Source organism: Oryx dammah, unplaced genomic scaffold (assembly GCF_014754425.2).
Source record: "Oryx dammah isolate SB20612 unplaced genomic scaffold, SCBI_Odam_1.1 HiC_scaffold_9, whole genome shotgun sequence".
Classification (NCBI taxonomy): domain Eukaryota; kingdom Metazoa; phylum Chordata; class Mammalia; order Artiodactyla; family Bovidae; genus Oryx; species Oryx dammah.
The window spans coordinates 11,482,068-11,506,482 of NW_024070193.1; the positions used below are offsets into that span (position 1 = coordinate 11,482,068).

At 52.6% G+C, this 24,415-nt stretch overlaps 3 protein-coding genes and 1 pseudogene across 3 annotated transcripts in view; 1 reads left to right on the top strand and 3 right to left on the bottom strand.

The window, feature by feature from the left end:
* Positions 1-1,974: 1,974 nt before the first annotated feature.
* LOC120868331 (IQ domain-containing protein F1) lies at positions 1,975-5,327 on the bottom strand. Its single transcript, XM_040247096.1, has 3 exons — positions 4,872-5,327; positions 4,569-4,685; positions 1,975-2,421 (listed from the first exon to the last, which is right to left on the bottom strand). The coding sequence occupies exons 1-3, from the start codon at positions 4,872-4,874 to the stop codon at positions 1,975-1,977; spliced, it is 567 nt and encodes a 188-aa protein (XP_040103030.1). The 5' UTR covers positions 4,875-5,327.
* A 1,806-nt stretch (positions 5,328-7,133) lies between these two features.
* Positions 7,134-8,263, bottom strand: LOC120868472 (annotated as a pseudogene).
* Positions 8,264-10,156: 1,893 nt separating this feature from the next.
* On the bottom strand, positions 10,157-18,171 carry RRP9 (ribosomal RNA processing 9, U3 small nucleolar RNA binding protein). The gene is made up of 15 exons (XM_040247097.1): positions 17,896-18,171; positions 17,579-17,658; positions 14,442-14,551; positions 13,979-14,046; positions 13,855-13,896; positions 13,431-13,557; positions 12,683-12,807; positions 12,508-12,600; positions 12,013-12,113; positions 11,795-11,929; positions 11,647-11,709; positions 11,295-11,440; positions 11,096-11,175; positions 10,440-10,513; positions 10,157-10,323 (listed from the first exon to the last, which is right to left on the bottom strand). The coding sequence occupies exons 1-15, from the start codon at positions 17,980-17,982 to the stop codon at positions 10,230-10,232; spliced, it is 1,425 nt and encodes a 474-aa protein (XP_040103031.1). The 5' UTR covers positions 17,983-18,171; the 3' UTR covers positions 10,157-10,229.
* Positions 18,172-18,425: 254 nt separating this feature from the next.
* PARP3 (poly(ADP-ribose) polymerase family member 3) overlaps positions 18,426-24,415 on the top strand; it is a 9,130-nt gene continuing 3,140 nt past the window's right edge. The window contains 8 exon segments of the mRNA XM_040247106.1: positions 18,426-18,793; positions 21,419-21,605; positions 21,985-22,110; positions 22,334-22,522; positions 22,681-22,801; positions 22,888-23,114; positions 23,326-23,475; positions 23,681-23,767. Of these exon segments, the coding sequence (XP_040103040.1) occupies positions 21,426-21,605; positions 21,985-22,110; positions 22,334-22,522; positions 22,681-22,801; positions 22,888-23,114; positions 23,326-23,475; positions 23,681-23,767 (1,080 nt within the window). The 5' untranslated portion in view covers positions 18,426-18,793; positions 21,419-21,425.

Consider the following 24,415-nt stretch of genomic DNA (forward strand, 5'->3'; position numbering starts at 1 on the left):
AAGGTTCAGCTAGAAGTGGAATGCCTTCTTTCCCCACCCCCAAAAGGCCTGTGGAACCTCCCACATCAGTAAGGTCTGGAAGAGAATGAGTCCAAGCCTCCATTCAGGGTCAATGAGTGAGGGACAGATTTTGAGGTAGGAATGAGGGCAGGGGCCCTGAACTCTAACCATTTTCACTTTGGGGTTCAGATTCTAACTCGGAGACCAAGTGTGAAGTTACAGCCCCTAAAGTGGGCAGCAAGTTATTGGAAGGCGTCATTGAAAAGACATACTGCCGCTGACACACAAGAGAGACCTGGGCAACTGGATGCCCGTCACCCCCTCCCTTTCCTTGGAAGAAAAGCTGTGACCAACCCAGACAGCACAGTAAAAAGCAGAGACATTACTTTGCCAACAAAGGTCCATCTAGTCAAAGCTATGGTTTTTCCAGTGGTCACGTATAGATGTGAGAGTTGGACTATAAAGAAAGCTGAGTGCTGAAGAATTGATGCTTTTGAACTGTGGTGTTGGAGAAGACTCTTGAGAGTCCCTTGGACTGCAAGGAGATTAAACCAGCCAATAATCCTCCAGGAAATCAGTCCTGAATATTCACTGGAAGGACAGATACTGAAGCTGAAATTCCAGTACTTTGGCCACCTGATGCAAAAAAACTGACTCATTGGAAAAGACCCTAATGCTGGGAAAGATTGAAGGCAGGAGAAGGGGACGACAGAGGATGAGATGGTTGGATGGCATCACTGACTCGATGGACATGCGTTTGAGCAAGCTCCGGGAGTTGGTGATGGACAGGGAACCCTGACATGCATCCATGGGGTCGCCAAGAGTCGGACACAACTGAGTGACTGAACTGAACTGAACACTGCCTCCCTTGTCCTTGAAGTGTATGATCTACCCACCATTCCCACAGTGAGAGGCATTTTCAAGGATGCAGCCTTGAGAGTCATGTGTTGTTGAGAATATCTGGATGGTATATGTGGCTGAACCCCATTAAGGCCTCTATATAAACTTTCAAAATGCTGGCACGCAAGTGCAGAACAGAGATCTAGTCTGCAGCTGCCCACGACGAGCCTTGTAAATAAGTTCCCTTGCTTACTAAACCGGCCACCTAATGATCTGAGGTAGTCTGCCTCTTCCATCTTTTCTTGTCCTCCATTTACAGGGGGTCTGGTTGGGGTGCGGGGCACAGTTTATGAAACAACAGGAACCAGGATCAAGACCTTGGGGTAGGTGGGCTCCCCTCAGTCATGAGGATGGGAGATCATGCCCGGAGCAAATAGACTGGGGTGAATGAATTCCTGGCAAATGTGCTGCTGTGTGGGACCACCCCATCCCTTCCCCAGGCTTCCATTATACCCAGCCTTGGGGAGAGGCACCATTTCCATTGACCAAACATGAGTGATGCTCTCTGAGTTGGTGATATGGCAGATCTGTACTCCCAACTTCCCTGCCTATGTCAGACATTGCTAATCAATCACAATCTAGAGTCCCTTGGACTGCAAGGAGATCCAAACAGTCCATTCTAAAGGAGATCAGCCCTGGGTGTTCTTTAGAAGGAATGATGCTAAAGCTGAAACTCCAGTACTTTGGCCACCTCATGCGAAGAGTTGACTCATTGGAAAAGACTCTGATGCTGGGAGGGATTGGGGGCAGGAGGAGAAGGGGATGACAGAGGATGAGATGGCTGGATGGCATCACTGACTCGATGGATGCGAGTCTGAGCGAACTCCAGGAGTTGGTGATGGACAGGGAGGCCTGGCATGCTGCAATTCACGGGGTCGCAAATAGTCGGACACGACTGAGCGACTGAACTGAACTGCTCAGTCTGGACTAGAGCTCAGAATCCTCTTCCTCAGAAAAGCTCAGCGCCTCAGACAACCCGTGCCAACTCCTCAGAGCTAGCATGTGAGATGCTAACCATTTGCCACCCTTGGTCCTGGCGTTTCTCAAGCAGAGAGGGGCTGGGTAAAGACCACTTCACTGCTTTATTGGAAGGGGAATACACTCCGTCACAATGCAAGGCCCTGAGCCCAGCAAGATCTCGAGTTCGAGATGTAGCTGGTTGGCTGTGACTCTGTAGTAGCCCTTGATGAAACCCCGGGAAGTGCAGGAGTGGCACCTCCAGTAGGCCTGGATGATGCGGGCGGCACTGAGCAGACGGCAGTAGCGCCGACGGATGCGCCACATGCGGACCCAGGACTGCAGCCTGACTGCTGCCCACTCCTTCCGTGTGAAGTTCTCCAGAGCTGCCCGCCGCCTGCTCTCTTGCAGCTGCGTCAGCTTGACCCTCCACCAGGCCTGAATGATCCACACTCTGAGCGCCGTGTGCAGCAGTGTCCTGCGCACCAGGGTGCCCCGCCACCAGGCCTGGATCTTTACTGCTTCTGGATCACTCACGGGAGGCTTCTTTTGGGGTTTTGTGACCTAATGAAAAAAAGAAAGGATACATTGAGAGGATATTCCCCACCCACTTCAGCCCCAGGCTGTGCCATGAAGGGTCCCTGATGCCCTATGAGCAACCACTCCTCCTCTGATCCCCAGGAGCACTGTGCAGGATGCTGGCTGGACCCGCAGGCCAAGTAGGTGTCCTTTCTCTGTTCCCCTCTGGTTACTGGGCATGGATACATCACACTGACCTCTGAATCTCAGAGCACCCATCTGTAAAATGGGAGTATACGTGTCCTGGCTACCTGTTATTTTTTAAATTAATTAATTAATTTTAATTGGAGGCTAATTACTTCACAATATTGTAGTGGTTTTTGCCATGGGTGTGCATGTGTTCCCCATCCTGAACCTCCCTCCCACCTCCCTCCCCATCCCATCCCTCAGGGTCGTCCCAGCACACCAGCCCTGAGCACCCTGTCCCATACATCAAACCTGGACTGGCAATCTGTTTCACATATGATAATATACATGTTTCAGTGCTATTCTCTCAGATCATCCCAGCCTCGCCTTCTCTCACAGAGTCCAAAAGACTGTTCTTTACATCTGTGTTTCTTTTGCTGTCTCGCATACAGGGTCATCATTACCACCTTTCTAAATTCCATATATATGCATTAGTATACTGTATTGGTGTTTTTCTTTCTGACTTGCTTCATAATAGGCTTCTGACTTGCTGTATAATAGTCTCCAGTTTCATCCACCTCATTAGAACTGACTCAAAGGCATTCTTTTTAATGGCTGAGTAATACTCCATTGTGTATATGTACCACAGCTTTCTTATCCATTCATCTGCTGATGGACATCTAGGTTGCTTCCATGTCCTGGCTATTGTAAACAGTGCCGTGATGAACATTGGGGTACACGTGTCTCTTTCAATTCTGGTTTCTTCGGTGTGTATGCCCAGCAGTGGGATTGCTGGGTCGTATAGCAGTTCTATTTCCACTTTTTTAAGGAACCTCCACACTGTTCTCCACAGTGGCTGTGCTAGTTTGCATTCCCACCAACAGTGTAAGAGGGTTCCCTTTCCTCCACACCCTCTCCAGCATTTATGGTTGTAGACTTTTGGATCGCAGCCATTCTGACTGGCATGAGATGGTACCTCATTGTGGTTTTGATTTGCATTTCTCTGAAAATGAGTGATGTTGAGCATCTTTTCACGTGTTTGTTCTGGCTACCCAGTATTACATGGGTCAAGTTGGCCAACCTCAGGCCAGAATTCCATAATCAGCGTGTTATCAAAGTCCACCTGAGACTGCCCACCCAACCAGGATCCATGACTCTTCCCTTCAGACCCCACACACCTACTGGAGAAATGGCTTCCTCTGCTATCCTGCCCTTTCATCCTTGGTTCCAGCTCCAATTCACAACCTGCTCTCTTCCTCTTCAATATCATAGTGTTTAAAGTTTCCCCCATCCCATAAAATGCTGCCTCTCATCTCTTCCTCATCCTCACTTCTCTTGACTTTCAAACTTTAAATCTTAATTAGCAAGCAAACATAGATACACATATGCTCAAACAGACACACACACACACACACGCACATGCACACACGGGCGTGCGCGCACGCACACACATGCACACGCGGACACACACGCGTGCACACACACGCACACGTGTGCACACACACATGCACACATGCGCACGCGGACACACACGTGCGCACACACGCACAGACACGTGCACACATGCACACACACATGCGCAGACGCGCGCACACATGCACACACTTGCGCACACACACGTGCACACATATGCACACCACGCGCGCGCACACACACGCGCACGCGCGCGCGCGCACACACACACACACACATGCACACCATTGATTAAAGCCAGCTTCCAAATAGAATACCGTCTATTCCACTCCACACACAGCTCCCGCCCCCGTACCCGAGCCCCACGCCCTCCGGGTGAGGCTCATGCTGCTCCTGATCTCTTATCAGCACCATCCACTCCCTTTGTTGCTGCTTCATTCTCTTGTTTGGCCTTTTAAAAAAAAAAAAAAATGGGAAAAGGGGACAGATAAGAAAGAGTTTATTCCTGTCCTTGGCTCTGGAACATACCAAAGACACTAGCCACAACATCAGGACCCAAAGCCCGGAGACATCCAAGTCAGGGCTCCTCTTACCTCTGCCTTCTTTAATATCGGCGATGGTTCTGAGGGTGAACTTTTCTCCATCAGCCTCTTATTCTCCTGAGGCTTATTTTCAGCGTTTTCATCAAGTGTCTTAGGCTGGTCTGTCTCCTGCAATCAGCAGAGAGGGGAAAGGCGAGAGTGAGGCTGCTCTCCCTCTCTCTCCAATAACCAAGCCACACAGCCCTAGTGTACAGGGCTTCCCAGAGTAGTCAGAAGTTAGGGGGAGTTCTCTCACCCTGAGATTTATGGGGACATCCCCCAAATGCCTAGTGTGTCAGCCTCTGTCGTACTCACCATTGGTCCCACATGGATTGGGTGTAGATGGTTTAAATCCCCTCAGGTCTGTGTTCCTCTAGTCATGGCATGGGAGAAAAGAGTCCGGGGGCAGGCCTGTGATGTCATAAGGGCATGTATGACGCAAGCACCAGGATGGCTCCCAAGAGTTAAGCCCCGTCCAAGGAAGAGGCAACAGTGATGTCCATTGTCTTCTGCTGGAAATGGCCAAAAGCAAGACACTGGAAAGAGTGACCCATCGATATAAAGGTGTATAAAGACAGTCATTGGTGACATCCCCAGTTGGTTAAACTGGGCATTGATCTAATGGTTTATACTCCATTTATACTATAGCCTATAACATAACTGTTGAAAAATAATTTTATCTATATGTACTGATGAGAAAGTGTATCCAAGATGTATTTGTAAGTGAAACAAGCTGAATATCATTATGATCCCATTAGATGAGATATAAAACTATCACTGGATGGAACGGTAAAAAAACCATCAAGATGTATAATTATACATATATGCTATAAAGGCAGATAAAGAGGGAGAAAGGTATGCACACAAACAGCTACCAATGATTACCTTAGGAGAGAAGAGGTTGAATTGCTGACCCATTCATACAATACGGCAGAACTCTGTGAGGCCCCCCAGGACCAGCAGACCTTCTTTCCTTCCCCCTCAGGCTCTGGGGCTGGGAGCATATTTAGGGGGTTGATCCCATTGACACCCTCATAGACCCCCTCCTTTCTTCTCTTCTTTCCGCTCTCCCCTGAAGAGGTCTCCTTAGGACTTCTGGTAGAGGTGGAGAAGAATGAAAGAGAAGATGGAGGCTGGAGAAGGAAGCTCAGCCCCCTCACGCTCGCCCCAGGCCCCTTGGTTGAATAGTGTCCCCCTCCGCTGCTCAGCCCCTGGGGCAGCTCCTCCCTGCCCACTGGATTGAGTCTGGGTCAGTCCTGGTGGCATTCAAAGCACCAGTACCCTCCCTGCCCCTAGGGTCACCCCATTCACCAACAGCCCGCGCCCTGGCCTCTGCTGCTTGAGTCTCCCTCCACCCTGGGGCTCCATCTGTGCAATCCTGCCTGTGTCCCTGGAATGCAGGGACTTTAATTTCTCCCCTCGCTCCGCAGATGCTCACGGGTCCAGCTACGAGGAGCACGTGTTTAGTGGCCATTCGTTTATCTTCTTTTATCAAGTATTGGTTTAAGCATTTATCCCACTTTTATTGGGCTGTTTGTCTTCATCACTGAGTCACAGAAGTCCTTATACTCTGGATGTGAGTCCTTTATCAAATACCTGTATTGTAGATGTTCTTTTTCCCCGTCTGTGACTTTTCAAGTGCTGTCTCCTCATGAGCAGATGGTTTTAATCTGGATGAAGTCCACTTCTATCAACATTTTATACTGAGTGCTTTCTCTGCCCCAAGAAATCTTTGTCAACTCCAGGGTCACAAAATATTTCTCATGGGTTTTCTTCTAGGAGCTTTGGATCAGCTTTGCTTTAGTTTTTGTTTAGGTCTATGATCCATCTTGAATTAATTTATTTTTGGCTATGTTAGATAGGGGTCATTTTCTGTTCCATTGAAAGATCCATTTCCTTTCTGCATTGACTTAGCTTGGTACATAAAAAAATCAATGGACTGTGTAAATGTGAGTCTATTTCTGGCTTCTCTATTCTGTATCATTGATCTGTCTGTCTCTTCTTACATTCTTACCTGTCCTGATTATTGTAATTTTATAGTTTTTCAAGACAATAAGTCTTGAAATTAGATAATGTATCTCCTTCAACTTTGCAATTCGGTATCAAGAATTTCACAACTGCTCACACAGTTGATCTCTGTATCCTATAACCCTTGAATGGAAACTTTCCATTTCAGGTGTGCTTTTAATTTTTATTTGTTAACAGCTTTGTTAGAATGTATAATAATGCAGATGCTCTATAATTCATCCCCTTAAAGTACTTGGTTCAGTGGTTTTTATCTTTTTAATGGTTCGTCTGCGTCGAGTCTTTGTGGCACACGGGAACTTTGTTGTGGCATGGGGCTTCTCTCCAGTTGTGGCTCACCAGCTCGGTAGCTGTGTGTGGGCTTATTGCCCCACGACATGCGGGATCTTTGTTCCCTGACCAGGGATCAGACCCACATCCCCTGCATTGGAAGGTGGATTCTTTTTTTTTTTTTAATTGTTTCACATACTTATTACTGAGCAAATGGATCCCTAGCGAGGAAACACCCCTAGCCAAACATTCCATTGCTCCCATAAAATACTCGTGAGCTGTTCAGACAGTGGTGATGTTCTCATTGCCATGATTCCCTTAAGATGCGCGTGATCTTGACACAGCATAAATGTTTGCCACTTCATATGTGAGACTCCTTATATCCCCAGCTTGGATCTTCTCCAGTGACCTCTCTTGGAGCTTTGCCTGATTTTATTACCAGTTTTCATTCGAATCCACTAGGGAATAGGATGATTCCATTTTTGTTTCCTGCCCAGGAAACACTTGATCCTGCAAGTCTTGTGAGAAGACTGCAAGGAGCAAATTCAACCGAACATAAGATAGGATGGAGAAAAGACTGAACGGCAGGTTCTTAACCACTGGATCACCAGGGAAGTCTGTATTCGATGGTTTTTTAGTATATTCACAGATACATGCACAATTTCCTTATTCCTGTATTTTTTTGGGGTAGACTGGGGGTGCCTGTAGGCCATTTGGGGGATCCAGAGGTGAGGCATCCTCAGTGACATGGGCAGGCTTCCTGATGGAACCTGTGAAGTGGTTAGTGGGATCTGCATCCATTTGATAAGTTTTAAACCCTACCTGCGGAGAGGGCAATGGCACCCCACTTCAGTACTCTTGCCTGGAAAATCCCATGGATGGAGGAGTCTGGTAGGCTGCAGTCCATGGGGTCACACAGAGTCGGACACGACTAAAGCGATTTAGCAGCAGCAGCAGCAGCAAGCCCTACCTGCTGTTCTTTCAGCCCCTCCCCACCCTTCGGTCAATCCGCTCACCTGTTTTAGGAATGAGAAACGCACACTTTAGTGACCCTGGGGCTGTGATCTGAGGAAGTCCCAGGGCCTCATGATGACCAGGTGGGTTTGCAGAGGACAGAAATAGGCAGAGCCAGGAAGGGCCCCACCTGGTATCTTTTGCCTGGTTCAGAGCTACAGAGCTAAGAGTTTCTACAGTGGCTCACCTCACCCTCACCTGTGGCCTTGAGTCCATCAAGGGTAGAAGAAGACAGGACAGCTCTTGAGCCCATTGGAGTGGGCAGTGGGAGGCACAGTGCACCCCTGAGTCACACGGCTTCATATTTGTTATAAAACAGAGCAGTGAGCTCACTGCCTGTTCAGCTTCCCTGCATCTACCGGACACTGCAGACTGAAGTCTTGATCCTCCTCCTCCATCCTGCTTTCCCCTCGGTCTTCCTCATCTTCATAAATGTCACCACTGACTACTATGTTGCCACCTTCATCTCATTGCACAATCAACACATCAACAAGGTCTGTCGACTTCTCCAAACACAGCCCAAACACAGCCCTGTCTCCCCGTTCCTGCCGCTGGGCCCTCTCACCTCCGTCACCTCTTACCTGCTATTACTATAGCTTCCTAAGTGGCCACCCTTCTTTCCCCCAAAGCTCTAATTAATTCTCCACACAGCAGCGAGTTGTGTTTTCTCTTTACTGTGAACCAGCTCATTTTACGTATTTGCTTTCAACCCTCTCATGGCTTCCCATTGCCTGGAAGGAAGGGAGTGAGGGAGAGAGGGAGAGCCCAACTAGAGTCTCAGCTGACCAAGGCCAAGAATAGAAGCCATAGGAGGGATTATTTTCAGTTTCAATTCCAAGGGCATTTATTTTCGTTCTCCCTGGAAATGTGCTAATGGAAAAGGGGTTTGTAGATTAAGGGGCATCTCCATATTACTTGCAATATTGTTCAGAAGGTATGTGTATCCCATCATTAAGCTCAATTTAAGGCGGGGACATAGGGAGTGAATTCTAGTAACATCCTCTGATCCTAACAAGATTTTCAGGGATTCGGTCTGAACCTGACCCTTCAGGCCCCGAGAATGAAAGGAGCAGCTCTGTCCAAGGGGGAGGCCTGGGGGGACCAGGGGGAAGCCACTGCTGCTTGAGAACCACAGGCTCAGCTGTTGGACTCAAGGCATTAGAGGAAAGGTACGGCAGAATCCTTAACATTCCCATTTTCCAGAGTTTCCAGAGGAGAGGCGGCTTCACAGCCCTGGTAGCTCTCCAGTCAAGCCTCTCCACCTCTTTACTCCACCCCACGGCAGGAGCTGAATTATCTAGTGAAATCAGGAGAATGAACATTCCTTTGACATGTTTACCTGGCAGGGGCAGTGCTCACAGGACTCATGCAGCCTGGCTGTCATTTGGACCAAGGGCAGAGCTATTCCCACCTCTGACCCTTGTCCCCAAGCAGTGAGCAATGCAGGGTCCCACCTCCACCCGACCCCCACCCCAAGGGCAGTCTGGCTCCTAAAGCTTCCTGACCTGGCCTGGGTAGGGGGATCAGCCTGACTTGTAGGAATACGTCCATGACGGTCTGTTGGGACAACAGTTTAATTTGTATTTATTTTTGGCCGTGCTGCATCTTCGTTACTGTGTGGGCTTTTCTCTGGTTGCGCCAAGCAGGGACTGCTCTCCAGCTGCGGTGCTCAGGTTCTTCAGTGCACTGGCTTCTCTTGTGGAGCACGGGCTCTCGGGTGAGCAGGCTTTAGTAGTTGCGGTTCCCAGACTCTAGACCACAGGCTCAACAGCTGAGGTGCACAGGCTGGAGAAGGAAATGGCAACCCACTCCAGGATTCTTGCCTGGAGAATCCGACAGAGGGGCCTGGCAGGCCATGGTCCACACGATTGCAGAGAGTCGGACACGACTGCAATGACTAAGCATGCGCAGGCTCAGCTGCTCTGCAGCACGTGGGGTTTTCCCGGACCAGGGACTGAACCCGTCTCTTGCAATTGGCAGGTGGATTCTTTACCACTGAACCACCAGCGGAAGCCCCCTGACTATCTTCCCTTCAGTCCTCAGACCCCAGAGACAGGCCTTTACACACACTGGACAGCCACAGCTTCTTAGCTGAGGGCTCAGCAGCTGCCGACCCCAATCAGCCCAGAGCAGGGGGTAGGAAGCTGGCCTAACAGAGGACACTCAGGGTCCAGGAGCCAGAAGCCAGCTGAGGGCCCCATCCCCAAATTCCCTGGAAAGGCTAAAGCCCCTAGGCCTTTACTAAGCCATCTCTGCCCTCCCCACCCAAGAAGCTGGAGGAGACAAGGCCCAAAAGAGGAGACTTTTAATACAAAGAAAGCAAGGGATGACCTGGGGAGAACTTAAATAAAGGGAATGTGAGTGTCAGGAGCCAGCAGCCGGGGGTCTGGGGGCCCTGCGGAGAGGGATGATGCAGACAGAGTTCCGGGCCTCTTTGATCCGCCACCACCGGCCAAGCCTGCGGGAGGGAGAGGTGCCGCTGAGGCCAGGCCCAGCCCTCCACAGTGTCCACCTCTCTTCCCACCCAGCCAGTGCCACCTGTCCCTCCCTCGCCCCCCGAGGCATGCCTCATACCTGTGCTCCTGCCCCACCCCAGCCACCAGGAAGTCCCCAGTACTGGAGAACTTGAGGCTATTGACAAAGCCCACCTGAGAAGAGGGAAGGACAACGTAGTGAGATATAAGAGACCCTCCACCACAGCCCAGCATCACAGTTAAAGGTCCACCCTGCTCTGCCCTCTGCCGCCTGGGCCTCAGCCTCCACATCTCTGAGATGGGAAAAGTAGATCGCAGGCCTTGCAGAGAGTTTGTGGGGATTAGGGAGATACTGTGCACCAAGTACAGCCTGGATCATGGCTCAGGAGACTCCATGACCAAGCCCTGAACTGCCACTCTGCCCTAGGCTGCCCCAAGACCACACGCTAGCCTGGCATTCAGCCCGGCACCAGTCATGCAGAACCCATCACAGGGCCAGGCCCTCTGTGCTCTGCACACACTTCCCTGCCTTGTACCCCAGGACCCAGGACAGGGCCTGGGACTCCTTTGGGAGGGGAGTGGAGGCAGAAAAGGGAGAGGAAGACGGGAGAGTTTCTGCAGGCCCTGTAGGAGCTGGGGCTACAAAGGGAAGTCACAGCTGGCCCTGCCCTGAGGAACCACCCTTCCGGCAGGAAAAGACTGGTAAGGGGCTTTGGGAGAGTGGTAAAGACAGGCTGGTATTCAAGCCCCACTCACCAGGGGGATGTCGTAGAGAAGGTCAAGCTGCCGGAAGCCCTCTCCACATTGCCAGAGCCGCACAGAATTGTTGTGGGAGCCTGGGAGACAGTAAGCAAGCCCCTCAGCACCCTACCCTGGGATGTCCCCCCTATCCCAGGAGGGGATGCCCCCTATCCCAGGAGGGGATGCCCCCCTCCCTGCCACACAGGGAGCCTACCTGTGGCCACAAGGTCTGTGTTGAGCAGGGCTGCCACTGACGACACCCAGAAGGGCTGCTCCAAGCCCGGCTCCCCCCGCAGCCCGTGGGCCTCACGCTGCAGGGCAAGTGGCCGCTTCTTGGAGAGGCCCCACAGGGCCACAGAACTGTGGACAGGGAGCAGGGTGAGAGGGCAGGGCAGAGGACCACATGGCAGGAAGGGACCAAATGCACACCAGCCACGCGAAGCAGACAGGGTGACCTGCGCGCTCTGCCTCAATGTCCCCACCTATGGAAAGCGGCTGCTCCAGCTCCCGACCAAGGGGATTTTCGATGCAGCAAGCCCGGGGCAGGGGTGGGAGGCAGCTCTTACCCGTCGTCCGCGCCCGACACCATGTGCTCCTCGTTGATGAGCTGGATGCTGTCGATGGAGCCCCTGAGAAAGGAGCCGTGAGGGGCATGGCCCAGCCTCCCCACCAGCCCACGCTGCCCCCCACGCTGGGCACAGCAGGCCGCCTTACTGGTGGCCATAGAAGACGAGCTGGGCCTCCTCGGGGATCTTCCACACGCGCACGGTCCCGTCCCGGCCCCCAGCGGTCACGCAGCACTCCCTGCTCAGAGCGTCCAGCGCGGCCACGGCGTCCTGGTGCCCGAAGCTGGAGCGGGGACAGACGGAGGACGAGGTCACCCGTGAACCTGAACACACACGTGTGCATTCCCTCTCCCCGGGCACACTCACAGCGTCTCCACGTAGGAGTTCTCTGCCACATTCCACACCTTCACAGAACGGTCGTGGGACGTGCTGTAGAGCTGGTGGGTGCCTCTGCGGAACGCCAGCCCCTGGGGATTCATGGAAAGAGCAAAGAAGGGGACCTGAGCTACAGCAGCCAAGACAGAGGTCAGGCCCAGGGAGGACGTCCTGAAAAGCACGTCACGTGGCACAGGGAGCCCCCCTCGAGAGCTCTGTGGGGCTCTACGAGGAGCCAGAGGCACACTCTCTTGCCCTTGTCAAGCAGGTACAGACTCCTTGGAGGCCTCCTTCTCCCTAGGCAAGCTCGCCTCAATCTCCCCCAGCTCTTCCCCATCACTTCCCCGTTTCTGTCCTATACACCAACGTGCAGGTTCTATGATGAGCACCCTCGGCCTCACTCACGCCATTCCCTGGAGCCCAGCACCAAGCCTGGCCCGTTCAGGTGCTTGAGAAATGTCCACTACAGGAGGCCCAGCTCCTTACCGATACAGCGTCCCGGTGACCTGTGAAGGTGTACAGGTGCTGGCAGCTCTGGGCCTCCCAAATGAGAATGAGCTTGCTGCGGTCGCCTGAAGCCTATGGGGACAAGGACCATGGCCAGAGGCACCCACTGCGTGCCCACACCTCTCACCCACCCCCGGGGCCAACGCAGCCTCACCAAGTACTTGCCATCGGAAGAGATGGCCATGCAGAGGACATGGGTGCTGTGGCCGGGGGGTTGCCCCTCGGCGCCCTTCTTGGCTCGAGGGATCACATGAAGTTTCCGTCCACTCTCCACACTCCCTGGCACCAAAGGGAAGACAGATGCTGCTAGGACTGGGGTAGGCATCTGGTAGCCCCCTCAAGGGCCGCGTGGGACCGTGGAAAGTCCTAGCCTCAGGTCAGAAGACCTGGCTCAGCCACTGGGAGCCCCTGGACCAGTCACCTCCGTCTCATCTGTCAAGTGGTGCCAGTAATCCCCAAGCCAGCCAGGAAGCCCGGAAGAGAAGGGACAGGGAAGTACTTGGGGCTGATGGCGCGAGCTCTTCCTGCTACTACTTGGGTGGAGGAGGCCAGCCCTCAGCAGTCAAAGGCTGGGAACCCAGGAGGACCAGGAACTCAATCCCAGGGCTGTGCAGAGCCTCAAGCATCCTCTAGTCCAACTGCTCACCTGCAGCATCAATTCCTATTAAATCACCAGCCCACCTCTCCTCCATCATCTCTGATGATAGTGACAGGGAGCTCACAAAGCCCCACTCCTGGGCAGACACTTCCACCGTCACCCAGAAAACACCTCTCAGGGAGCAAACCTGCCTCCAGAAGCTTTCCCCATCAGGCTTCCATCTTCCCTGCTTATTCCCTCCTCCCCAGACCAGCCCTCCCAGACGATCCCTCGGGGCTGTGCCCCCACCCAGGCACTCACTCACACTTAATAATGGTGCAGTCTTTGGCAGCAGAAAAGATGGCCAGGTCGTCAGGGGTGACAACCAGACATGTGATAGACAGCTGGTGGCCCCGTAAGATTCGAATGTCAGCCGGGTCTGGGGCCTGGATCTAGGCAGGCAGGGGCTGGGTCACTGTGACTGGGGGCAGGAAGGCCCCCCTCCACACACACACACACACACAGACACACACACACACACACACGTACACACACAGAGACACACACACACACACACACACACACACACACACACACACACACGCCAGACTCAAGGTGGCAAGGACTGATCCTGTCTGGCCAGGTGCCCACTAGGTTTCACAGCGAAGACCCCACAGCCTGAGTCCCCAGTTGTCCACCGCCCCAGGTGACCCCCTCCAATCTGACACCAAAGTGCCCTGCCCACTCACCTCCTTTGCCACTGACTTCTGCAGCCTGCCTCTCTGCTCGAGCTGCGTGAAGAGGAAAGGAATGAGATCCCAGAAGCAGACCAATCCCACCCCTTCCCTGCCACCACTTTCCCTCCACACTCACCACAGCCTCCTGCAGCCTCCCTGCCACCTGGGCCTCCTCAAATTCGCGGGCCTCGGCCTTCTCCTCCTCTGTGGAGGACAGAAGAGCCCAAGTAAACCCAGGCCGAGACCCCACTTCTCCCTTCCTGTCCCAACCTGCCGCCTCAGTCCTAGGCCCTGAACACTTGGGCTGTGTCCCATGGAAGTTCAGGCCACCTTGGGCAAAGGTGGCGGGGGGTGGATGGGGTGGGGGGTGGGGCAGGGAGGGCTGGATGATCTCCTCCTGCCCACCCTCTAGCTTTGCTTATCAGATCATTCTAAAGCCCCATGAAGCCTGGCCCGCCCAAGGAGGTCCATCAGAGCTCACGCCACCCTCGCATAGGGCAGCCAGCACCTGCAGCCCCAGCTGCCCACCAGGTACCTGCATCAGTCACCCACCAGGGGGCACAGGCCATGTCCCTAACCTGCCCAGCCCAAGGGCTCACCTTGCTGCCTGAGCTGCTCCAGGTAGACCTTGGCCAAGCGCAGCTTCTTCTCCTGTGCGGTCTCCTCCAGCTCCTCCTCCTCCTCCTCCTCAGTCCTCCTGGGCGCTAGACTGTGGGCAGGAGCAGGTTGGGTTTGAGGAGGTTCGGCCCACTCCTCTGGCCACTAGGACTCTGCCCCTCACTGCCTTCCCTGCCACTGGACCACCTCCATCCCTGCCAGCCCTCATGGCCAGTGACGACACTCACAGAAAAAAAAAGATGTGACTTACCAAACTGAAAGGGCCCATCCAGGGACCAACATAAGGGTGAAAATAGACCCCAAACCCAAAGACACAACTGTGAAGTCTCTCAACTCTGGAGGGAAAGAGAAGGTTCTATAGGTCCAAGAAAAATCAGATCATATTCAAAGGGTCAAGAATCAAAATGACTCCAGACATCCCTCAGAGCAGGACACAGAGGAACCGCACACAAAAATTCGCAGTAAAATGCGAAGCACTGGGATGGCGCCAAGCTGGACCATCCGTGAGGAGTGAGGATATTTTCAGGGGTACAAGGTGCCACAGAACTGGTCCCTTCTCCTCCTTTTAAGGATGGAGGGTGTGCTTCCCGAACAAGAAGACTGACCTAAACATGGGGAAGGTGTAGAAGTGTTAGTTGCTCAGTCATGTTCGACTCTTTGCAACCTCACGGACTGTAGCCCACCAGGCTCCTCTGTTCACAGCATTCTCCGTGAATACTGAGTGTGGGCTGCCATTCCCTTCTGAAGGGATACCGAAGTGGGCTGGGAATACTGAAGTGGGCTGCCATTCCCTTCTCCAGGGGAGCTTTCCGACCCAGGGATAGAAGCCGGGTCTCCTGCATTACAGGCTGATTCTTTACTGTCTGAGCCAGGCACAGGAGACAGGAAACAGAAGATCCAACATGGAAAGTGGAAAAGGTAGATCTCAAAACAACAACTACCCCCAGACACAAGGGAGCCACCAACCCAGACCTGACGTGAGGATCCAAGAGGCAGACGTATTGGGACTGTCACCGCCCCATCCTCACTGCCGAAGCCCCATCCTCTACCCTGAGGATGGGATTCCAGGTGAAGCTTAACTGGGTCTGGCTGGACCTTGTGAAGATCTTGATTTCCCCTCCACACCCCTCACTTAAGGTGAGTCCTACGCTGACTTGCTCCTGGGAGCTGGAGGTAGGTCATGGGAACTCAGAAGCAGAAAACCCAGGGCCGCCTGTTCCCTCTGATCACGTGCCTGCAGACATCTAGTCCCTGTCAGGTACTCCAACTGTTTCCAAGACTCATCCATGACCTTGCCCACAGCTTCCCCAGAAGAGACATTGGAAATTCTCAAGGAAGCCAGGGCCTCATGCTCTTGAGACCAGTTAGTACCCAGCACCAAGCAAGTCTTCAGCCGACAGAGTTGCTGCCCTTCCCTCACATAACCAAGGTCTACACTTCTACTCAGTTTACTCAAACGAATAAATCTTTGTTTAGTGTTCACACATAGGAGACAGAACTCTAATGAAAATCAAGAGAAGCATACACCATTATAATTCCACTCATATAACATTCTGGAAAAAGCAAAATTCTAGGAATGGCAGTTACCAGGGGAGAGAGAGAGAGAAACTGACTACAAAGGAGCCAGGGGGATTTTGGAGAGTGGTAAAACCCTTCTATATCTTCATAGTGGTGGCAGTTTATATGAGTCTGTTACAACTCACAGAAAGGTACACTAAGAAACAAATATCACTGTATGTAAATTACACCTGAATCAGAAAAGGAAAAAAAAAGAGAGAGATAAAAAAGACGGAAGGAAAGCAAAGAAATTATTAACTCAGGAATGGCAGCTGGGTCTTCCACGTTTCTAGTTCTGGTGGGTGCACAGAGGTCCATCATTTCATTATTACTGTCTATGGTACAATTACATTTCATTAACTCTTCAGCTAATAAATTCCACAACACATTTTAAAAATATTTAAAAGTGTTTCACACAGGGCCTGACACACACTCACCCGCAGTAACCTCAGGACTACAAAAAGTATATAAAGTCCTTCTGCAAGCAGGTTAAGACCAACACGTACTCAATATTTAGAGGCAGAATTTCTAAAGCCAACTTTAAAAAAATAATAATTTAACATTTGTATTTCTTTATTTGTTGGCTGCGCTAGGTCTTTGTTGCTGTGCCCGGGCTTTTCCTACTTGTGTTAAGCGGGCACTATTCTCTGGCTGTGGAGCATGAGCTGCTCACTGTGGTGGCTTCTCTTGTTGAAGAGCACAGGCTCTAGGTCGTGTGGGCTCAGTGGTTGTGGCACACAGTTTTAGTTGCCCTGTGGCATGTGTAATCTTCCCAGACCAGAGACTGAACCCATATTGGCAGGTGGGTTCTTAGCCACTGGATCACCAGAGAAGTCCTCTAAAGCCAACTGTGAAGGAAGGCACCAGGATTTCCTGGTGTGACAGCTTCCATTCCACAAGGTCAGGCTTGACAGCTTGCTAGCCCCCTTTGGATTCCGCAGTATGTTCCACCCCCATCACCTGAGGAATGAAGGAGGTACACAAAGCCCTTCACAATCTAGATGCACGCCCCACCTGCCCTTCCACCCTCTCCATCTTCCATCTGGGCTGTTTAACCCCTAGACTTTTCTCTGATCCCTGAATGCCTTCCCTACCTCTCCATAAGGAAGCCCTCCTGATCTCTCCAAGCCCTATTTAAACTCCCCTTTTCTGTTCCCACAACACACAGCTCTAAGATACGCCTCCCATCACAACACATTCTGTCTTCACCTGCCGGCTTATCTCTGTTCTCAAAACAATGAAACTAGTGCCTGGCACTCTCAGTAACTGAAATTGTGAAGAACTAACGAGCATTTCTTGTATCCTCCCCTTGCCTGGAGTTCAGCTCCCTGTCACGAGCCAGGAAGGTTCAGCAGGTCTCCCATTGGGACTGGGGGTCCTCCCCACACAGAGACCCTGCAGAGAAGGAAATGACAGTTCTCAGGCTCAGAAAGTGGAGGAAAGAGTCAAGACCTGAGATCCTGGGTTCTGGCCCAGTTCTAGCACCCCTTCAACTGAGGATTCCTTCCATACACCATGGGTTCCAGGGTTCCTTTCCACTAGGTGGAAAAAAAGAGCTCACCTCTCACTCTCCGAGTCGCTCGAGATCTCCTCATTCATCTTGCCGCCATCCTTGGACTTGACCTTGTCCCCAGAGTCGCCCTGGGAATTACATAATACGTTTTTGGTCAGGGGTCCCGACCACTCGGGCTCTGACCAAGAGAGCCACTGAGAAAGGCAGTGGGCCCTGGCTCAAGTGAAAGGCTTTTCAGGATTTGACGCAAGGAGAAAGGGACGAAGCTGACTCCAACCCGGGTCCCGGGGGCGAGACCCCCGGATGGGATTAGGGTGGTTCCAATAGGAGGGATAGACCCCCGCCTGCCAAAGCGCCATGCTCACCTTTCGCCGCCGCTTGCCGGTCCCCGCACCAGCCCCGGCCCCTGAGGCAGGCTTTCCCCTCTTACGAGCCGCCCCTGTCGCCAACATGCTGTCCACGGCGCGTGTTGCAGCCGCCACTGGAGAACTCACGTGGCGGCTAAACCCTGGCAGTCCCACCAGACTCCCCGGCTCCCACCGCCCTATAGGTCCCGCCTCCCAGAGCTCTATTGGGTCCTTGGATAGGTTCTGCCTCGCCCCCAAGCTCCCATAGGGTAAATGCCTGTGGCCCCGCCTCCTAAAACTCCTATAGGCTCCCGCACCCTGGCTCAGACGGTAAAGGAAGCAAGCCTCTTCCCGGCGCTTCCGGCCAACGACTGTGGCGCATGCGCCCCGCCGCTGAGTGACGTCTGAAGAGGAGTCGGACTCCGACGCCTTCTCTGTGTTTGCGCCCCTTGGACGCTGGGGGGCGTCAGAGATGCAGGGTTCCTTTCCCTGGACCGTGACTCCTCCCCGTCAGGGGCGGGGACCAGGGTGAGAGTCTGACTCCCTAGTAACCGGGGGAGAGGGAGCCAGGCAGTCCCGGGGAGAGGAAGGCAATGTCTGCACCTGCGGCCAAGGTCACTTGACAAACCGGTGGACACGTATTGCATGCCTCAGGCGAGATGTGCACCCCTAAAGGTGCGTCAGTCCCCTGGGCCTTAGCTGTGTCCAGGTCAAGAGTCCCCCCATCCATGGGACAGGCTGCCCCGGCTGGGCCTGCCCAGCCTCTGACTCACCAGACTGGTGACCAAATAACTGGAAACCCATCCACACCCAGTTCATCCCTGCTCCCTTGAGGCTTACAGAGGGTTGTTAGAACTGACTGCCTAGGAGGTAGACCCGGTGGCCACCACGTCTCCCAGGTCCCTGCTTCTCTTAGGTGAGTGCCCTATGGCCCTGCCCACAGCCCTCCACAGGGCAAGGCAGGGCAGGGTGGGTGTGCCTGGCTTTTGCCCTCTGGCAGTTCAGTGCCACTGGTCTAGCACCCGGACTGGCATCCCAGAAGTCTTGAGTCTGATGGGAAGAGTTTCTGTGCTACTGGGCCCCAAGCTCTGGAGAGATAGAGCTGGCCTCAGGAGTGCTGCCCCTGGGAGCCATCGCCCTCTCTCCTCCATAGCTAGGGTGACTCAGCCCAGCAACCATGCCAGGTCCAAGTCAGCTGAGATGGGGGAGGAACAGAGAGTGCTCTGCAAGGAGGAGCCCAGAAGTGGGAGGGGGGAGATTTTCCTTTCACTTTCCCTTCCACCTCAGTACACATAGGAGAGCTAGAGAGGGTGGAGAGCCCCTCTTCCTTAACAAAACTTGGAATATTGAACAGAGGCCGGGCCTGGCCCCAGTGACTAGAGAAAGGGGTCTGTCCGGGGTGCAGATATCTGGACCTGATGAACTATGGAATGAGGTTTGTGACATTGTACAGGAGACAGGGATCAAGACCATCCCCATGGAAAAGAAATGCAAAAAAGCAAAACGGCTGTCTGGGGAGGCCTTACAAATAGCTGTGAAAAGAAGAGAGGTGAAAAACCAAGGAGAAAAGGAAAGATATAAGCATCTGAATGCAGAGTTCCAAAGAATAGCAAGAGATAAGAAAGCCTTCTTCAGTGATCAATGCAAAGAAATAGAGGAAAACAACAGAATGGGAAAGACTAGAGATCTCTTCAAGAAAATCAGAGATACCAAGGGAACATTCCATGCAAAGATGGGCTCGATAAAGGACAGAAATGGTATGGACCTAACAGAAGCAGAAGATATTAAGAAGAGGTGGCAAGAATACACAGAAGAACTGTACAAATAAGATCTTCACGACCCAGATAATCACGATGGTGTGATCACTTATCTAGAGGCATCCTGGAATGTGAAGTCAAGTGGGCCTTAGAAAGCATCACTACGAACAAAGCTAGTGGAGGTGATGGAATTCCAGTGGAGCTATTTCAAATCCTGAAAGATGATGCTGTGAAAATGTTGCACTCAATATGCCAGCAAATTTGGAAAACTCAGCAGTGGCCACAGGACTGGAAAAGGTCAGTTTTCATTCCAATCCCAAAGAAAGGCAATGCCAAAGAATGCTCAAACTACCGCACAATTGCACTCATGTCCACACGCTAGTAAAGTAATGCTCAAAATTCTCCAAGCCAGACTTCAGCAATACGTGAACTGTGAACTTCTTGATGTTCAAACTGGAATTAGAAAAGGCAGAGGAACCAGAGATCAAATGGCCAACATCCACTGGATCATCAAAAAAGCAAGAGAGTTCCAGAAAAACATCTATTTCTGCTTTATTGACTATGCCAAAGCCTTTGACTGTGTGGATCACAATAAACTGTGGAAAATTCTGAAAGAGATGGGAATACCAGACCGCCTGACCTGCCTCTTGAGAAACCTGTATGCAGGTCAGGAAGCAACAGTTAGAACTGGACATGGAACAACAGACTGGTTCCAAATAGGAAAAGGAGTACGTCAAGGCTGTCTGTTGTCACCCTGCTTATTTAACTTCTGTGCAGAGTACATCATGAGAAATGCTGGACTGGAAGAAACTCAAGCTGGAATCAAGATTGCTGGGAGAAATATCAATAACCTCAGATATGCAGATGACACCACCCTTATGGCAGAAAGTGAAGAGGAACTAAAAAGCCTCTTGATGAAAGTGAAAGAGGAGAGTGAAAAAGTTGGCTTAAAGCTCAACATTCAGAAAACTAAGATCATGGCATCCAGTCCCATCACTTCATAGGAAACAGATCGGGAAACAGTGGAAACAGTGTCAGACTTTATTTTGGGGGGCTCTAAAATCACTACAGATTGTGATTGCACCCATGAAATTAAAAGATGCTTACTCCTTGGAAGAAAAGTTATGACCAACCTAGATAATATATTCAAAAGCAGAGACATTACTTTTTCGACTAAGGTCCATCTAGTCAAGGCTATGGTTTTTCCTGTGGTCATGTATGGGTGTGAGAGTTAGACTGTGAAGAAGGCTGAGCACTGAAGAATTGATGCTTTTGAACTGTGGTGTTGGAGAAGACTCTTGAGAGTCCCTTGGACTGCAAGGAGATCCAACCAGTACATTCTGAAGGAGATCAGCCCTGGGGTTTCTTTGGAAGGAATGATGCTAAAGCTGAAACTCCAGTACTTTGGCCACCTCATGCGAAGAGTTGACTCACTGGAAAAGACTCTGATGCTGGGAGGGGTTGGGGGCAGGAGGAGAAGGGGATGACAGAGGATGAGATGGCTGATGGCATAACTGACTCGATGGACATGAGTCTAAGTGAACTCTGGGAGTTGGTGATGGACAGGGAGGCCTGGCGTGCTGCGATTCATGGGTCACAAAGAGTCGGACACGACTGAGCGACTGAACTGAACTGAGGGGAGGGGGGAGGAAATGGAGGCAGGGGGAGGAAATGGAGGCAGAAGGAGGTTACCAAAGGCAAACTCAGGTGGGACAAGTTGGTGCTGTGCCAGGCAGGTCGGGTACAAAGGCCGTGGAGGTCTGAGGGGCTCCTCTCTGCCACAGAACAGCCATGGCTCCAATGCACAAGCTCCAAGTGCAGCATGAGGGTCCTGAGAAGAAGAAGGGACAACAGGGGGCAGAAGAAGACAGTTTTCGTTCCACTGCTGAGGCTCTTAAGGCCGCGCCTGCAGAGAAGTGCATAGCTCAAGTGGATCCCTCATGTCCACTCAGCGGCAAACCTGGAACCCAGGTAAGCTGTAGTCCCCGGCCAATCCCAATGCCTGTTCCCTCCTGGGTACAAGGACACTCAGACCTGCTCCCCACTGCCTTGGCTCTGGCCAGGTGGTTCCAGGCTCCCAAGAAAGCTGTGTTCTCCTGAGACCCCAGAAGTCAGGCAGGGCTATAGCCCATCAGATCCAGGCAGGTCAGGCAGATCCAGGCAGTGTCTGCTCTTCAGACCACAGGGCAAGCCCCTGAGCTGCTCAGGCGTTCCCCTACCACATTTAAGGCAGGGTTCCCAGACAGGGCCTCTGACACCCCAGTGCAGTCTGATTTCTGTCAGCATCCAGCCAGGTACCCCTGGGGTGGCCTCAGCCAGCCTGCCCTCCCTGCACCCACTCTGGCCACAGGTGCATGAAGACTACGACTGCACCCTGAACCAAACCAACATTGAGAGCAACAACAACAAGTTCTACATCATCCAGCTGCTGGAAGAAGCTGACCGCTTCTTCTGCTGGACCCGTTGGGGACGTGTGGTGAGTGCCACCCACCTATCCTGTGCCCACCTCCTCCCCACCTCTCCCTGCTCAGTGCATGCCTCCTGCCCCCAAGGGTCCCCACAGCTTATGCAGGCTGAAAGGCCACAGCCACTGACTGTGGCCCTGCCCCATCTCTGACGCCCAGGGGCACTTGGCACAGGCTGGTACAACAGAGGCCAGCAAGCATTTACGGCAGGCACTGTGGCTGTGTCGCTTACAGGGAGAGGTGGGCCAGTCAAAGCTCAACAACTGCAAGTCACTGGAGGATGCAAAGAAGCATTTTGAGAAGAAATTTCGGGACAAGACCAAGAACAGCTGGGCAGAGCGGGACCACTTTGGGGCCCACCCCGGCAAGTATACACTTATCGAAGTGCAGAGAGAGGAGGAGGCCCAGGAAGCCGTGGTGCAGGTGAAGTGGCCAGCGAGGAAGGGTGGGCCTGGGCTGAGAGGGGACACTACTGCTTGGCTGTGCGCCCTCAGGACAGGCCTCATTCTCTAGCCTTGACCTGCTCTGGCTGCAGGTGCCCAGCCCAGCTGCTCCTGCCCATGTGCATCCTCTTCCCCTAGGTGGACAGAGGCCCAGTGAAGGGCGTGGTTCAGCGGATGCGGTCCTGCTCCTTGGACGCAGCCACACAGAAGCCCATCACCAACATCTCCAGCGAGAATGCCATGGCGCTCATGAAACTGGGTGAGGAGTCGGGGGCAGGCAGGGTAGCAGGGGCCTGGGGGTGGCAAGGCTGTGGAGCGGTCTCCTCACTCTCCCCATCCCCCCAGATGTGAAGAAGATGCCACTGGGGAAGTTGAGCAAGGAGCAGATCACCCGGGGTTTCGAGGCCTTGAAGGCAGTGGAGGCAGCCTTGAAAGCCCCTGCAGACAATGGACGCAGCCTGGAGGAGCTGTCCTCCCACTTCTACACCATCATTCCCCACAACTTTGGCCGCAGCCGCCCCCTGCCCATCAACTCCCCTGAGCTTCTGCAGGAAAAGAAGGACATGTTGCTAGTGAGGGCTGGCAGGTCACAAAGCAGACAGACGGGGCAAGGGAGCTGGGGGACCGAGAGATGGACTGTGACGAGCAAGCCAAAGGAAAGAGGAGGGGAAGGCCAGGCAGGTAGATGGGGTGCAGCTGAATAGGTGGATACACAGGTGGGGAGCCACAGCCCTCGTTAGATGGGAGGGGGAGGGAGGGTCAAGGGGACAGCCCAGCTGCCAGTGCCCATCACCTTAAGTGCTGGCCCAGACCCTGCAGGCCACCCCCGAGGAGACAAAGAAAGTGGAGGAGGTGCCGCACCCACTGGACCGAGATTACCAGCCCCTCCAGTGCCAGCTCCAGCTGCTGGACCCAGAGACGCCTGAGAACAAGGTGGGCCAGGCCCCACAGAGGAGCCAAGCTAGCAGTGGGCACTGTTCCTCTGCCTGTCTGCCCTCTAGGTGCCCAGAGGGGTCCCTCACCCTGGGCCTTCTCTCACTGTCTCCAGACCCTGAGGAGAGCCCTGGGACTGGGAGACAAGAGGAGGTTGGTCCACATGCCTCTTGCTCTTGACACCCAACTTCTGCTGTCTCTGCAGGTGATAAATGGCTACTTTGAACAGACTAGCAACAGCTACAGGGCCCCTGCTCTTCAACATGTTTGGAAAGTGGACCGAGAAGGGGAGGTAAGGGAGAGTTCCCTTGCCGGGGCCCCGGTGGACCCAGGGAAATTCGAAGCATGGACGGCGTAGGTGAGGAGAAACTTATTTATTTATTAATATAGAAATATTAGATTAGGAAGAATTGGTGTAGTAGGAAAATTAAGTGGAGAAAAGAGGCTGAATAACTTGGCTTACGGAGAAGACCAAGAAAATCTCAGGACAAGAGGTTTGCACATCTACATTGGGCCACCGGTGCCCACTTGAATATCGAAGGGTGCCCCACCTTAGGCTCCCTTTCGCGCGGGTCTTAGAAGCCAGGACAAGTAAGTAGACTTGGTGAGCCACCCCGCTCCAGATGGGAATTCAGCCTGAAATTAGAGTAAGGAGGAGACACGGGGGAAACCAGTCCAGCGACTGGCCCCGCCCCTGTCTAGAAAGTCCTTTTATACCTTTTTGATTGCACATAGAGATCAATGGGTAATACAAAATTATGCAGTGTTAGCAGCCCAGACTCTTATCCAAACCAGGCTTTTCTCTCTGCATACCTAGTTGTATACACAAATCTTAGGTGAGTTACATCATCTTCCAGCCAAAAGGGCCAATTAACATTTTACAGCCTTTTTTCTGATAAGGGTTTGTCAACCAGAAGACTTATTTGTGTTGATCTTCCCA

Bases quoted from the DNA above. Each gene is read 5' to 3' on its own strand.
- LOC120868331 (XM_040247096.1), bottom strand. The intron at 2,422-4,568 runs GTAAGAGGAGCC...TTTTTTCATTAG, and splicing joins CGATATTAAAGAAGGCAGAG to GTCACAAAACCCCAAAAGAA.
- RRP9 (XM_040247097.1), bottom strand. From the start codon at position 17,982: ATGTTGGCGACAGGGGCGGCTCGTAAGAGGGGAAAGCCTGCCTCAGGG. The intron at 12,114-12,507 runs GTAAGGAGCTGG...ATGAATCCCCAG, and splicing joins GTCACCGGGACGCTGTATCG to GGGCTGGCGTTCCGCAGAGG. The intron at 10,324-10,439 runs GTATGAGGCATG...TCCCTCCCGCAG, and splicing joins GGGGTGGGGCAGGAGCACAG to GCTTGGCCGGTGGTGGCGGA.